The 15659-nt window shown below is 40.9% G+C and overlaps 1 protein-coding gene across 1 annotated transcript in view; it reads left to right on the top strand.

Moving 5' to 3' along the window:
* The window catches only part of USH2A (usherin), a 526768-nt gene that overhangs the window by 322959 nt on the left and 188150 nt on the right, over positions 1 to 15659 (top strand). Inside the window, exon 37 of the mRNA XM_036235436.1 lies at positions 4805 to 4984. Within this exon, the coding sequence (XP_036091329.1) occupies positions 4805 to 4984 (180 nt within the window). The remainder of the gene's footprint in view (positions 1 to 4804; positions 4985 to 15659) is intronic.

Here is a 15659-nt window from a genome sequence, read left to right as displayed (position 1 = left end):
CGCAGGCTACTTAGTGCTTCATCAAAGTATTCTGTGGAGAAGACAGCTGTGCAGGTATATATTTATAAATATTTTCTACGTTGGCAAAAATTTAAGGCCAGGGATAGGTCCCTTTAACCATATGTTAACTTAAATACTCTGCACTTTTCAGATCTCTGCAAAAGTGGGGTCTATTAGAATAACAGAGTTTAGAGAACACACTTGCCTTTTGGGGAATGTAATTTGAAATGATATCCTTAGAAAGAATAAATAAAAAATAACTTAATATGGGCTGTCTAGAGCGACCTAGAATTCCTAGCTCACATTAAAAGCCTTATTTTCTATGTGAGGTCTTTTGATTTGGGTATTGGCAGAATTTTGTGATAGGGAGGCAGACCTGAGCCACACTGAAAATGAGACCTCAATACCAGAAAAATCTAGCTTTTTCTTTTTACGGCAAGAAGTAGGAAAATTAGTTAGCACGCTTTCCGCCTTCAGGTGTAATTGGATTCAGAAGAAGGGCTAACTTAAAGCAGGACCAGGCCCGACGTGCGGAATCTTCACAAGGTACCAGGAATCAGCTTGGTTTGTTCGCTGTCATTTCTCATTATCATCTTTGTCATGAGAACGGATTCATGTTGTGCCATTTTCTCTTCTTGTTACAATCGTCGTCACATGAATAAGATATCAGGGCGTTAGTGCCTGGCATGCAGACTTCAGCGTGTGACGATGCTGCACAAGACTGTGCCGACCTTTGCAACATTATGTATTCTGATTGGTCGTTCATGTCACCTCTTTCCCACAAGTTAATAAGGCTGTAAAAAAGGAGAGAACCGAAACGGCCAGCCAGTCAAATTACAGAATATTGAAAAGGTCAGCGCAGTACAGCACAGAGGGAAAGAAATTATGGACTATATGGGGCATTAAAATTCTTGTGACAATGATTATAACAGGAATGGGAAAGGATACCCATTTATGTCATTTCAATCTAGAGGGCCCCGCAGGATGGTGTTCCCGGGACAGCCATCATTTCCGCATGCCTGAATCATATGTGAGAAAATGTCTATTTATGCTGGTTTTTGCTTAAAATAATGGTGTAGAAGATATCCTACTATTCAGCAAACAAGAGCATTCCTTGTGTGATTTTGGCGTAAGAAATGGACGTCGATGCTGTTAACATTTTTTAATAGGACTTGTGCTTGAAGCTGAAGGAAATGTTCTTTGCAAGTGAAATCTGTAGGACTTGAGATTTATTTTGGTCGCTTCTTCATTTTTTTTTTTTAATTCAAAATAAAATAGAAAAGTAGGAATGAATGAATTAACCTTTTTGAAATTTTTTTTAGAATATGGAGTATCCTGAAATAGCATCTGGGAGTTTATTTAAAATTTTTACATGACCTATACAAAATGTGTTTTCTCCTTGTAATGCATGATGTTGGACAATGTACAAAAACTCTTCCTTTCTTCTTCGTCCTCAGTAAAGATCGATAGAGAGACAGAGGGAAGATGGGAAGGAGAGAAATAGTGAATTCAGAAAACCCAAAGTTATTGTTCTCAGGTGTGCAATGATTTCTTATTTTAAAAATCTTTTAAAGCATATTTAAAATTTTCTTATACAGCAACTATACTAGGTTTTGTAATCTGTGAAGATAGATCTGTGAAGATAGCTTTATACTTACTGAAGATGCATTCTTTCACTAATAGACTAAACATTTTATAATCCAAAGCTGGAATCTAAAGGCATCAATAAATAAGGATGCCAAATGTGCCTAATTATTTTTTTTGTAAGCAGAAGAAATGAATGGTGATTGTTACTTTAAGGCTAAGTTGAACATGGATGGAATAACTCTAAAATCCATTCTGCATGCTTAAGAAGAATCACCGCCACGTGATTCCTGGGCCCTACCTCTGATGTTCAGCAGGTGTGGAGTGGAACTCAAGCATGTGAATGTTTGTTGAGAACTCCCAGGTGATTTTGATGTAGGTAAACCCTGGAACTTTAATGCAGACAGCCTCGTGCTGCAAAGAGCTCTGTGCAATCCCCAGTTAAAGCCCAGTGGGGCAGGCCACAGACGGGGAGGAAGGGAACTCTGCTCAGGGTCACAGTGCCTGGGGGCAGGGGGCAGGGGCAGGGCGGTTGTGGTTCCAGAACGCAGAAGCGCAAACCAGCCTGCTCCGGCCACTTTGACTCACAAATAGGGTCAGCACGGAGGCCACCCAGACAGGAATGGTCACCTGCGATAGGAAATGCTTATCGTTTCAGCGTTTTCCAGCTTGATTCTTGAGACCGAATCAACAGGACTCCATTTTCCAGCCCACTGAAAGCAAAGTATATGCAGCGAAAAGTGGAAAATCACCCCCTGTCGAGAGGGGGAGGGGGCAGAGGATTGCATTTTAAGATTTTTTCCCCCTAATCTTTGGGAGCCCGGATTGTTAAAGTTTAAATGAAGAAAGGGCAAGGAGAATAAAGTAGAGAGGGGCCAACATCTGGGGATCGTGTTTCGGGTATGGAGACTTCGAGCTTCCTTGAAGGTGAGACCCTGTCGGTGGTTCTAGGTCTGTGAATTAAACCGCGTGTTGGTGGCAGAGAGAAAACAGACTCAGCTCCATGGCTACCGGAGACACACGAGTCCTTCTCTGAGCCACACAAAATGCTTTATGTAATTGCATACTCCTCATAATTATTGAGTAATTATATACTTCTTATAATTACCGAGTAATCATTGTTCTAATAACTAGAACTTAATGTTACAACTAATTGTATAATTGCCATGTATTAATGTTATCCGCGAAACTTGGAATAAAGTGGGACTTAATATATTTTCTCCTGCCATGCCGTCTTCAAAGCTGGCGATAATGTTCGTTTTACAGCTAGAAATTTGCGTCAAAACCCAAGAAAACTCAAGGGTGGGGGGAATGCTCACTAATGTTAAAATCACATATGTTAACTCATCAGTCTTACGTTTGTACCTAGCTCGAAGTTTGTGAAATTGTATTCTCTAGGCTTAATTTTAGGATTTTCATTGTTTTGCAATCTTCAGTCTTCTGAAAGATGGGCATTGTTATAGGATGTCGGGCAGTCGTGCATGTGTGGGTCACGCAGGATACGCCGACCTTTTTGAAATTTGGCAGCTGGGCATGAGGCCACAGCAGAACTTCTTCCATAGCTGAAGACTTCTGAGTTGCTAGACACTGTGGGAACTTAAGGACGTTTTCCCACGTGGCCTGCGTGCCTTTTCGTAGACAATGGTTAGAAGCGATGACTGTTGCATCTTAACCAGGTTTCTCAAATGCAGAAACTATGCCTTTTACGTTTTGAGCGTATTGTTACCCGCACCTACCGGAGTCTACTTTTCTGCATGCAGTTGGAGCTCAATAATCTGTCAAATGAAGTTCACTAGTTGAAAAAAAAAAAAAAAAAAAACCCAAAACACCTATGAAAGCTGATATAACTTGGAAATGTCTTTTCAGTGCATGGTGCAGTTATCAAAGGCTACTTCGTAGGTTTCGGAGCTTCTTACACATCTATACATCTATAGCTGTATATTGTTACACATCTATAGCTGTATATTGTCTGTTTCCACTCTAGGAAGTTAAAAACCAGCCCTAAACGGTGAATATGTCTTTATCACGTTTAACTAAAAATGAACAGGAGTCACTCTTCCTGTGTTGTAACTCATAAGTGTCATTTATTCCTTTTGGGAAAGATTAAAGGTGCATATGATAAAACTTGTTTTGGCAAAGGAGGAAGATTTTTTGTAATAAATATCGCTGTTTTTAATAGCTGTTTTCTGTTTTGAGAGTAGTTATTAAATTTTACTCAAATGATATTTTGGAAAAAGTCGTCGCATGTAAACGTTTCAGGAAGCGTCTAACATGGAAAGTAAAATAAACATCACAACACAATGTTCAGTTTTCACCCCTGTTCTAGGGCTGATTTCTAACCCTTCTTAACCTCGAACGTGACCCAGTTGCATAGAGAGGGAGAGAAAACGCTCGTCAGGCAGCCGTGTTTCCCTGTGTCCTAGAAACGCCGGCCTTGAGCATGGGTTTGCTGCAGCTTCGGAAGGACGGTGGTGGCGGGACCCAGGGAAGAGACCCTGGAGGGGACGCTTTTGTCCTGCCAGGCGGCCTCTGCTAGGTCCTGGAGAGCTAGACGATGGATCTGGTGGAGGTGGGCACAGGCTCCTCATCGCGGTTGCTTCTCAGCATGTTCTGACCTATTCTCATGTAAAAAGACGTTGGCTAAAAAGCAGTGGACCCACCTCTTAAGCAAGACGAGCAGAAATCACCCCAGTTGATGATGAGTGAACTATCGGACGCGTATATTTGACTGTATACTTTTTATATCCAGAACCATTTTATTGGGGGGGGGGGTGATTTCCTCCTTGTCGGCACATCACAGAACATTCAGTTCTTTCACACAACAAAAGCGAAAATTGCGTTGCTTGAGGGATTTGAAAAACCCTCAAACAAATTGTAAGTAATTCATCAAGCGATCAATTTCTATGTCAGCACAGCATTTTACTGATACGCGCGATACTTGTGATGTGGCTTTATACTGTCTCCGGATATCAGTTCAGGAATTTCGATCCCAGCGGTGAATGAATTAGAGAACATGCTGTTAACTCAGGTAACATTTTGTTGAATCAAAGCAGGCCCATGGACAGCACGTGAGACACCTCTTCTGGTAGCGATAGTATATAGCTCAATAGCAGGAAACATCTACGTAAGAAACCCAAGACAACGCAGGAAAATGTTTCACTAATAGCGGGAAAGAATTCCTAAATATACACTCACTTCCATGATTTCCTCTTTTACTCAGCCAATGATAACTACACTCTTCTGAATGGCACGCGCATCGTGCACAGCGGTGAAGAGACCACGCTTTGGGCGCTCATCGGTGGCCTGGTTCCCTTTACTACCTACGTGGTGCGAGTGAACGCTTCCAACAGCCAAGGCAACTTGACGAGTGACCCCACAGCGTTCACAATGCCACCAGACGGTAAGTCTAGCGAAGCGCTGGCCGTCTCAATACATATAAATGCCCCGGAAGAGAGTCTCTGCTGAACACCTTGCTGACTGTCAGAATTAATTTATTTTTAGAACGTAGAGTCTCAGTATTATTTCTGCTCGGTTTGCTTATGGTTCTGTTTTATTGAGATGCATGTATTGATATCGTTTTATCGTTGAGACTTCTTTCACTTCTCAATGTGTGTGTGTGCATGCACACACACACACACATGTATCTCTTACTTTCTGCATGTTAAGAAGATTCGGAAATGCTTTTTTGTTTGAGACTTTGTTTAGATTCAGATTTTATTTTTACAATTTGAGCTTTAATTTTCTGATCCAAGTAGTTCCCATTCCTGGTCTTTGGAGAACTAATTTAGATGTATACCTTAGCCCTTCCATTTGGCAAAAAGGTGCAGCATGCAGGTAATAGAATAGTAAAATCATTGGTACCACCGGAAAGACACCCTTAAATTCCATGTCCTAATGATTAGAGTGCAATACTGTCACTTGAAATGTGAAACATAGTGCAATCTGGATATGTTTATTTTAAGTATTTCTATGAAAAAAGTAAGCTTATTAAGAATTATTATTTTATCCTGAAGTCAACTCCACCCTTATTTTAACTATTTGTGGGACTGATTACTAAGAAGAAAACTTCTTACATTGACATGTACAGCCCTCTCATAGAAGGCATGCCTCAGTGATGAGAGCATGATTCTGAGCTGAGTGTTCAGAATGTGTGTTTTCTGAGAAAAGGACCCCAGGACACCCAGCGTCTGCCTCGCAGCCCAGCCCCGGTAAGCAGTGCTCTCTGGACGGAGGCAGAATGTCACTCTCCTGTTAGCTGGCTGCAGGGATGGCAAAGTCCCTCCGTCACAGTTAGTCGAAGAGCAGCAGAGGTGATATTACTAAAGGAAATTAAGGGCTCACCTGCAGTTCCTGTGGAATCCTCTCTCAAGGGAAGATTCATTACCTGCTGTACCGTAAAAACCGCTCACGATTGTCTGCCTTTTACGACATGAGAATTAGCGAATGGATGTTGACTGAAATCCTCGACACTAAAAAAAAAAAAAATGCTTGAAAGGGACTTTTGGGTCTGATCAATTCAGATAGAATCATATTTCATGAACCCACAATAAAAAATAATGGGAATTAAGTTTGGATAAGGGCTTGTTTAAGAAATGAGACCAAAAAAAGGAAAAAAAGAAACCTCAGGTATTCGTGGTTTTATTTTTCATTCTAAGCCAATGCGCTGGAAGGAATGGAAAGTTGCAATGCCTCTATACCTTAGTACATAGTACCTTTTACTTATATTTAGAGATTCAGGAGTAATTTGTGCTTTGAGACTATTAAGTTACATAATTTCTAAATAAGATATATGGAATGTTTATTGAGTTATATATTCATCTTATGGCATTTACACCGATTTAAATAGTGTGTAATTTACACAAATTTACATTGCTTTCAAAAAACGTAAATTAAAGGGCTAGTTTAATTCATTGTTCATGTGTTTAAGAATATATGGTCTAATAATCTCTAATATATATGTGCGTCTGTGTGTATATATGCATGTATATATACGTAATTTAGTCAAACACAGCAAGCTTATTTTGCTAGGTCAGTACACACTGTGTGAATATATCTGTCTTAGGATTAGTAGAAGGGCTGATATTATGTAAACAGGAAGACTCTAAAATATTTTCTGGCGGTACAGCTGAAGTGATGTAACCGCTAAGGCTTGACTTCATCTCTGCCCTGTGAGTGCCGGTCCATGCCCTTAGCATCCCTCACTGCAAGCTCACACTCCCTGTGTGCAAGCACTCGCTTTACGTACTCAGAAATCCAGAATTTGGGAGATGGGCCTTCACCCAAAGTGGAGGCAGAACGTCTTCAAAGGCAGACAGTGATTCGTTCAAGTTTATTACGGCCATTAGATGTACTTTTTTTTTTTCATTATTAGATTGTTGTTGATTACAATTAGGAAACTTATAGCTTTGAAATTATCTTTTTTATGACCTTGTGGCCGTTTAAAGGTGATACCTCATTGATTAAATAGGTTTTAGTTCATGCTTCCTTTTACTTAATGATCTGAAAACATATTATCCTGATTTACACATAAAATCATGCTGAAAAGCATGTGGCATTCACGAGAATATGTGTGTTTAAGTAGAATTAAATTAGTACTGAGAGTTATTAAAGAAATCTTCCATGTCTTTGTCCAGTGAACTGTGTTTCATACTGAAATGAATAATAAATGAACCAATGTACAGAAGCAAACCAACTTATGGGCAGAGAAGGTTCTATATGCTATTTACTTTTCCATTATATTTAGATTGTTATCATTATTGCCATTTCCTTGATTTCAATATTAGATCTCTTTTATGGTGATGTTCAGCTCCTACTTTCTTTCAGTGCTGGGTTAAGCAAAATTTGTAATGATAATACCCTTAACTATGTTTTCTTCTTGGTGTAGTTTAAAAACATGATAATAGAAGGTTTAGGCAAAACAGAAATGATAATTTTTTTTAATCAAAGGTTTGATATGAGATATGGCCTAAAAAACCTCCTTTACGCCTTTAATCTAGCCAAGTCTTCATTTTTTTAGATTCCAACTTAAAAGTTAGCCCATCAAAAGTCATCTTTTCGCTACTGAGGCAGAGATAGACCCCTTCCGTGCCCCACAAGAGAATCGCATTGTATCCACAGTGCCTGTCTGATCTGTCATGGTCGCTGGTTATAGGACCCTACACAGCGGGGACTCTTTCTTATTCACAATTTTTATCTTCAGCGCCCAGACCAACCCTGACTCATGGTAGGTGTGTAATGTATAATTGGGGAGTGAATGTATGAGCGAATGAATGAATCAGTCAAGATAGCTTAATTGTCAGTCGTAAATTGGAAGTTTGTCATTGCTCGGACCTGCTCAAGCCTCACGTTCTACCTCAGCGAGCTTGTGCTCTAGCCAGCTGTGACTTCGTGGCCTCCTCTGTGCGCTGCCGTGCAGTTCGGCAGTGCCGGGAGCCCTGCAGGTGGAAGGGGGCCAGGGCTGGAAGGATGGCAGGAGCATGGAAGGTGAGAAATAATCAGACTGCACCAACTCATCGCTCTTCGAGTCCTTTGCTGCCTTGGTTACTTGTCATAGGCAAGCATGGGATGAACAGGCCTTGGTTTACCTAGGAACTTAAAAAAGGACAGATTAGGGGACACAATCTACTCTGGTGGGTCATCGCTCAGTTGATGGTTATGAGACATCTTATTTGAGATTAACTTTCCGTATTTATCTAATGAAAAAAAAATACAATTAGCGTTCAGCTTTCCGTATACCAGTTATATCTCAATAAAGCCAGAAATCTTTTTAAATACTAAAGTCCAACAATATCTAATTTCTGACCGTAGTTAATTCCATCAGACCTTCCTGTTTTATTGCTGTCACTGAATAAAATTGGTTTCATTAAAAACTAAAGCTCAGCTTTCACCAAAAGAAATAAGAGATGTGATTAAATAATGGGATAAACATGAGTTATTTTGGAGATGGACATTAAGGCAAGTGAGATCGTGAAACCAGTAGCTCAGGACATGTACGGTGCAAAACCTCGAGCAGCCCACATTTTTTTATTTTAAAAATTCATTTGAAATATTTTTTGATCAACTGGAGGAGTTTTTTTCCCCCAATTCTATAACATATACTTCTGTGCACTCAGGTTTTAGTATTTCTACAATAACCATCTTTTTAGGTTGTTTGCAATAGCATAATGTTCATATTTAGCACTAAGATACTCTTAGAAATGAAGAATATACTTGATCTGAGCCCTCGAATAGCATTATAGTGCAGGTTCAAGAGTTCTAGGAAAAGAATTAAAAAAATAAAAACGGAATCCAAATGTTAATCCATAAATATGAAACTTTCCTTCGACCTTTACCCTTTCAAGGTCTGGAGTTACTAATGGGGTTAGGATTTCAGCTCTTAATGGGGCTCAGTGCATTAGTGTTTCGTATGCATGGAATTCAGCATTCGGTTTAATAAGTGGTTGACATTGGTGATGTCCCTTAATTTGCTTAAATCTAATTGGCTCTTTTATCAGTCAAACCCGTATGGATTGGTAATTGATCAGAGAGGGTCGGCCATGACTCTGCATGTAGTTAAGCAATGGAATGGGCGGCGGAAGCCACGGCTGCGTGGCAGCCAGCACAGGGAGAATGAACGAGCTTAGCGCAGGAAGGCAAAGGAGCTTAGAAGTTTTGCAGGATCTTCAAGTTCAGAACAAAGGCATTACGGAGTGTATAAATTTTAAATACACCGCATTTTGCCTCCAGACTTAAAACTTCTTTCTGCAGATGAACTGAAATCTTGTCTGAAACTGTCTTTGTTACATCAAAGAACGCCTCAGAAAGCTAAGAGAGACAGAAGAAGCATAAAAGGGCATAGTTTAAAATGATTAGTGACAAATTCCATACTGATGAGCTAGAAATGGATTTTTTATGAAAGTTTTATATTTTTCCGAAGGGAGTAATTTTATTCTATTTATCTTGTCCTGACCTGCTTTATTGTAATAGCGAAGGAACTCAGGGCCACCTTGTTTGTGAACTCAATCCAGTTTTCTCTGACAGTAAATAATTTTTCATCTATACCTTAAAATTGATGAGAATTATTAGAATCTACAAACTTTGTAAAAATACTAAGCTTGAGGAATGGTTCTTTCCCAAAGGTGTCTTATAAGGAAATCAAAAACGAGGAAAGGCAAAATGGTTGTGAGTGGTTTGTTTTAGAATCTGTTTTAGTTTGTCTTTCCTTCACATGACTTCCCTCCCCAACTAAAACACCGATAAAAGAAAAAGAGTAAAAGCGTTTTTGGAATTGACACTTCGGCACATTGTAAAAGCGTAGACTTTAGAGTCCTAACAACCTAGATTTGATCCCACTTCTCTCCCTCTCTGGCTGAGTGACGATGAGCAAATCTACAGATAAATGTGAGCCTCGGTGTGCGCGTCCATAAAATTGGCTTGATGATGATTCCCAGCTGACAGAAAATTAAACAACACAATACGTGTGGCGCGCTTAGCACAGTGCTCGTCTTGAAAAGCAGTTGGTGCTCGTTACTGTCTTCGTTCCAATTTTCTACCAAGACTCTCTTTTGGCTTCCGCAACGTTGTGATTTATAGTGAGAGATACACATCTGCCGCCCTCTCATCTCTGTTTCTGACGCAGAGCTCCTTGGGATTTTCCGAGTGAGGAGAGCTGTACTCTGCATTTTGTTATGTTAATGAGGTGACTTTTGGAAAGCACTGAAGAGTGTCGTTGGTTGGGGCCAGGCCAACCAGGTGATTAGAAAGTCAGAACTTTCAGTCCTGCCCCCACCCCCACCTCCCTAGGAGGAAAGGAACCTGAGATCCAGTTCAGCCTCCAGTGGCCAGGGATGTAATCCTTTGTGCCTGTTGTGTGAGGGGTAGGTTCAGATCTGCCTAGGGGCTCTACGGCCTGCCCTTTGTCATTTCCATTTGGCTGTTTCCTGAGTTGTATTCTTTGCAAAAAAATGGGTAATCTAGTGAGTAAACCAAGGTCTTGAGTTCCCTGAGCCCCGCTTGCAAATTAATCAAATCCAACAAGGGGATAGGTAAGAAGCACAGGTAACAACCTGGGCTTGGAGTGGCATCTGAAGTCGGGGGGTACATCTTGTAGGACCGAACCCTAACCTGTGAAATCTGGTTTCTCAGAGTCATTAGTGTAGAACTGAGTTGGACTGCAGGACGCCCAGTTAGTCGTGGGTGGTATAGTTACCTCGCAGTTAAGTGCAGAACTACCCCACACATGCTGGAATGAGGTGTGAGGGTGTTTTCTTATCTCCAAAGACTGGAAAACACTCTAGACAGAGTTTGAACACAGCCACTTAATAAATACAATTTTATGATTATTTTCCATTTCCATTTTTATTCATAAACAAATGCCTCTATAACTCTGTTAATGCTAGCTAACAGAGAGGAATTTGAAATTATTTGCTAAATGTTATTTCTCCTTTTCTTAATGTTCCTCAAATATGTATGTTAAAAAGTTAAATATTGGAAATAAACATTTATTTCATTTTCAGTAGGGAAACTTAGTTGTTTAGACAATTTGCTTTTGAATAACTAAATGCCGTGTTTACTTTTTGACGTATAATTTTCACCCAATAATATTGTTTAAAAAAATAATATATTAACCAGTGATATTTCATAGATTGAACTACCGAATTAATTTTTAACATTTTAGGAGACTGGAAAGCTCTTTCAGTTATCTATTGCTGAGTAGCAAACCACCCCCAAACTTAACATTTTAAAAAAATCACTCTTTATTATTCTACGTGATTGTGAGAGTTGTCATTTTTCGAAAGTGCAACCAACTCTACTGGTAGCTGCAGAATTTTGCCTTTGAACTGAAGTAATTGACTATCCATCTTGGCATGTTACAGAGTACATGGAAAATTGTTATTAATCTGTCAGATCAGTTAAGAGCAGGTAGTAAGGAGAACGCCAGAGGAAAAGGAAATGCTTTGAAAAGGAGTAGAATGGCGACCTACCCTCAGAGCGCCCTGTCCTATTAGGAAGAGTGAGGCAGTGCTACCAGATTCTTCTCTTAGGTTAAGTTTCCCAAAAGCTCAGCCTGTAAAAAAAAAAAAAAAAAAAAAAAAAAAAAAAGGAAAAGAAAGGAAAAGAAAAAAAAAATCATTGGTTGTATCTTTCGATTAATTAGGAGCTGAGCCTGAGCTGTTTGGCATGACATGCTCATTGGTTTTTATAGGGAAAAAACCCTGAATTTTCTCTCTTTTTTTTTTTTCTCATCTCAACTGAAATCCCTTTTGAAGGCCTAAGAGGAGGGGACGGTGGGTAGTGCTATGGTCCATCCATCCCTAGGGAGAATGGTTCCATTTTATGACATGACCTGTATGAAAATTAGCAAATAGAAGCTCAAAAAGGAGGGGCGGATCTGAAAAAATAATAATAATAATAATTACAAATGCTACCTCCATTTTATCTTCTACCTCCCTTAGTCACTGCAGCACTAAGAACTGTAAAATATTTCTACACCTTTAAAATCTATTTGGTGCAATGGCAAGAGGCTATATTTTTCTGTTCTTTGAAATTACTATTTCTAAAAAACACAGAAATTTGCTTTCGGTGTGCAAGTATAGGTCCCAATCAGTATGTGTTTTCTGTTTTTCGTCTGCTCTGAATACACTTTGATTTATTTGCAAGATGCACCTTGAAAGGTCAGTGCGCCAGTATCTTAAAAAATGAAAAGAATGCAAGGAATGGAAATACATTTAAAAATAAATAAATAAATAAATAAGCCCTAGGTTAGAAAGGGACAATAGTTAGGCTGGTACCTTATTCAAAGAGTAGAAGGAAAGGTAAGATTAGCCGCCTTGTGTAATGTAAAAGCCACAAGGAAGATATAGGATGGTTGGGCATAGCATTCTTTAAAACAGCAGCATTCTAGCACATGAACAGATGGTTTGCCTTCACCTTCAGTATATTAAGGGCTGTACGATTTGTATTGCTTCCAGTTTGTATGACTGTAGAACAGTGGTGCATCAGGTTTTACTTGCAGGTTTGTCTTCCCAACGTACTGCTCTTTCTCCCCACTGAAAGTAAGCGAACTCAGTGAATAAAAAAGTATTTAAATTCTTAATGAAATAATGTACTCCCGAAAACACGTTACTAAGCCGAATGTGTAACCTGTGTAACCTGTGCTGTCTCCAGAGTACGTTACGAGAATAGAACCAAAGCATTTATAATTGTCTTCAGTACGCTCTCAGATCCTTTTATAAAAATATCTTTTCTTTGCCTTTTTTAGAATTGAATGTTTAACGTGCTCTGTGTGTGTGTGTGTGTGTGTGTGTGTGTGTGTGTGTGTGTGTAAGATTATGTTACGTAAGCCAAAAAGAAAGGGATGTATTCCTACTTTATAATTTGTGAAATTTTCCTAATTGCTAACATTCGCCATCCTGACAATGAACTTCCTGCTCATAAAAACTCTTTAGAAAGGAGCTAACTTCTGAGCCATGGAGAAGACAGGAGGAAGCGTTGAAGTGGGCTCACCGTGGACTCGCAGCAAGCCTCCAGCAAAGGGCTGCGAGCTCCCCACATTTGCATAGTCTCCTGTGGTTTGTGTGGAAACACACAGGCCCACACACTCCCGCAATCAATCAGTGGCCATCTTAGAGCATCCCGGGGCAAGAAAGAGAGACAAAAAAAATTTTTAAATCGTATTTCTCCTTTATCAGGAGAGTGGGGCGGGAAGTATTATTCCTTTAAATCCCATTGAAACTTTCCCGAAATCATTATTTTTAAAAAGAATAAGTGCAATTCCCTTTTCTGTTTTTCATCTTGGAATAAAGGTTTATCTGTAACTTTAAGGTGAAAAAAAAAATCATGTCTGTCTGACTGCAGTTGGGAAGCAACTTAAAGTTTTATTTGAATTCTTATGGTGCCCTAAAGAAATTTTTGCCTTCTTTTCTTTTTCCTTCATTATCATAGACTCTGTACCTGACTTGTGTAAAATTCTATGAGCATTTACCTGTCTGTATAAATACTTTTACAAAAGTGAGACCAGTTCTTAATATATGTTAGGTACTTAAAGGCCATATTTCTCCTCTCTTTTCATCAGGAACTTCGAGAAAATTCTTACTGTGTCTCTATAAAAGGGTATAGATCACCCAGAGTGTAAAGATTCTAGAGACCCATAAAAACTTAAAGAAGGATCGAGACAACAGTGGCTACATTCACTAGAGCGACTATAATATTCGTGTTTGTTAATTAATTGGGGCAAATGAAGGTAGAGAGAAGAGCGTGGCTAGTGCCTGCTTTATGAGTGCGGATCTTCTTTACATTTCGATGCTGATTTTAAACCCTCACTGGTTTCCATTTAAATGTCCCATTTCTAGTGCTGTGTTTATCTGGTAGGGTATAAATCCGTGGTGAAGGCAGAAGGGATGGCCGCATGGCAGTGGGAAGAGTCACTGTTGACACCTCTCTCTCTCTCTCTCTCTCTCTCTCCTCTCTCTCTCTCTCTCTCTCTCTCTCTCTCCCTCTCCCCCTCTCTCCCTCTCTCCCTCCCTCCTTCCCTCCTTCCCTCCTTCCCTCTTCCCTTCTCCTTCTCTCCCTCCCTCCCTCCCTCCTTCCCTCCTCTCTTCCCTTTCTTTTCTCTTTTCTTTTTCTCTTTCATCCATTCTTCTTTTTATTATCCTCCCTCCGTCTTTCTTTTCTTTCGAGATCGCTCTCACCATTTACCTTGGCTTTAAGCACATCGTAGGAAACCAGTAATGCTTCCTATCATTCCCCTAGAGAATAACAACGGCCTGGTGGTATTTTCGCACCCACCAGGGCCTCGCCCTTTCTCTGGAGTGCACTGTTCTCCCTGGGGCCCCTGGACTCTCCACGCCCAGCACTGACGTGAAGCAGTCAGCCAGTGTGGCCAGCAGAGCCATGCGGCATGCCCCGGATCTGAACCTGGGGTTCACTGGACTCTGCTGCCAGGCTCATGGCCTCTCAAAGAGTCAGACAGTGCAGCCGACTTGGAAGAAAGCAGAGTAGATCTGAGAGAAGAAGATACAGTGGATCCTGGTGACGGTCTTTAGCCCTTAATCCAGTTCTGCCTAAAAGCAACTCTTTCCCTAGATTTTTCTGTTTCGGGAGCCAGCTCCTTTCATTGCTTGAGTCTGTATGTGTTGGGTGAGTTTCCTGCCACTTGAAAACAAAAAAAAAGTGTTTAAACCACAAGACGTTTGAGAGAAAGGAAAAAAAAAGTAGCATTTAGAGAAGAGTGTTAACATCTTAAAGTCGTACCAATCTGTGCGGCTCCCCGTGGGCTGGCTTCTGGGTGAGTGCTCACTGCGGAGGCCGCGGGAAGCAAACCTGATGCGAGGTGAAATCGTAGCAAATGAGAGTGTGGCGTCTCTGACCCGCGGGGAAGGGGCCCCTGGAGCCACGTCATCTGCCCGGCTGCTCGGTTACTTCCCTTGTCCCCACGTGCCAGGGCCCTGAGCGCCCGCAGCAGCTCCCGCCATCGTTAGCTGTTGGGCCCCCTGGAAACACCTTTACCTGGCGGACGCAGGCTTCTCATCTCGACAGCGGCAGCCCTGAACTGGATCAGCCGTCCTCACAGCGCGGTCCCTGAAGGGGAGCCTCAGCCTTAGCTGGGGACCCATGGGGATTGCGGACGAAGGAGCCGCGTCCGCAGCCCTGTTGAATCAGAAAGTCTGAGGGTGGAGCCCAGCAATCTCTGTTTTATCAGATGCCCCCCCAACCCTGGTTTATCTGGGCGCACACCCAAGTTTGAAAACTTAAATAGCGCGTCCGTTAAGCACGTCGACCACAGTTTGTGTCAGATTATCTGAATTGCAACTTCGCCACCACCCGCCATTCCCAACATTCTCATTTCCCGATGGCATGACCTCAGAACAACGACCTCCTTTCTAGGCCTCAGCTTGTCCAGGTGAGATGGGATTTCATAATCTCATAACCAACCTTAACGGCTTGGGCACAGGATGAAGGATGGGCGTGCCCTGGGGAGACCAGCTGCCGCAGAAATAGGCGTTCGACTGTTCGTTTAAAAGATATAAAGCATGATCTGCAATAGCGCAAAATATGCGTCGAGTATCACTGTTTGAAAATTAAATGAACTCCCACGC

The sequence above is a fragment of the Rousettus aegyptiacus genome, unplaced genomic scaffold (assembly GCF_014176215.1).
Source record: "Rousettus aegyptiacus isolate mRouAeg1 unplaced genomic scaffold, mRouAeg1.p scaffold_m13_p_18, whole genome shotgun sequence".
Lineage (NCBI taxonomy): Eukaryota > Metazoa > Chordata > Mammalia > Chiroptera > Pteropodidae > Rousettus > Rousettus aegyptiacus.
Note: the sequence above shows the minus strand (reverse complement) of the source record. Positions and strands in the feature narration are given on the sequence as shown.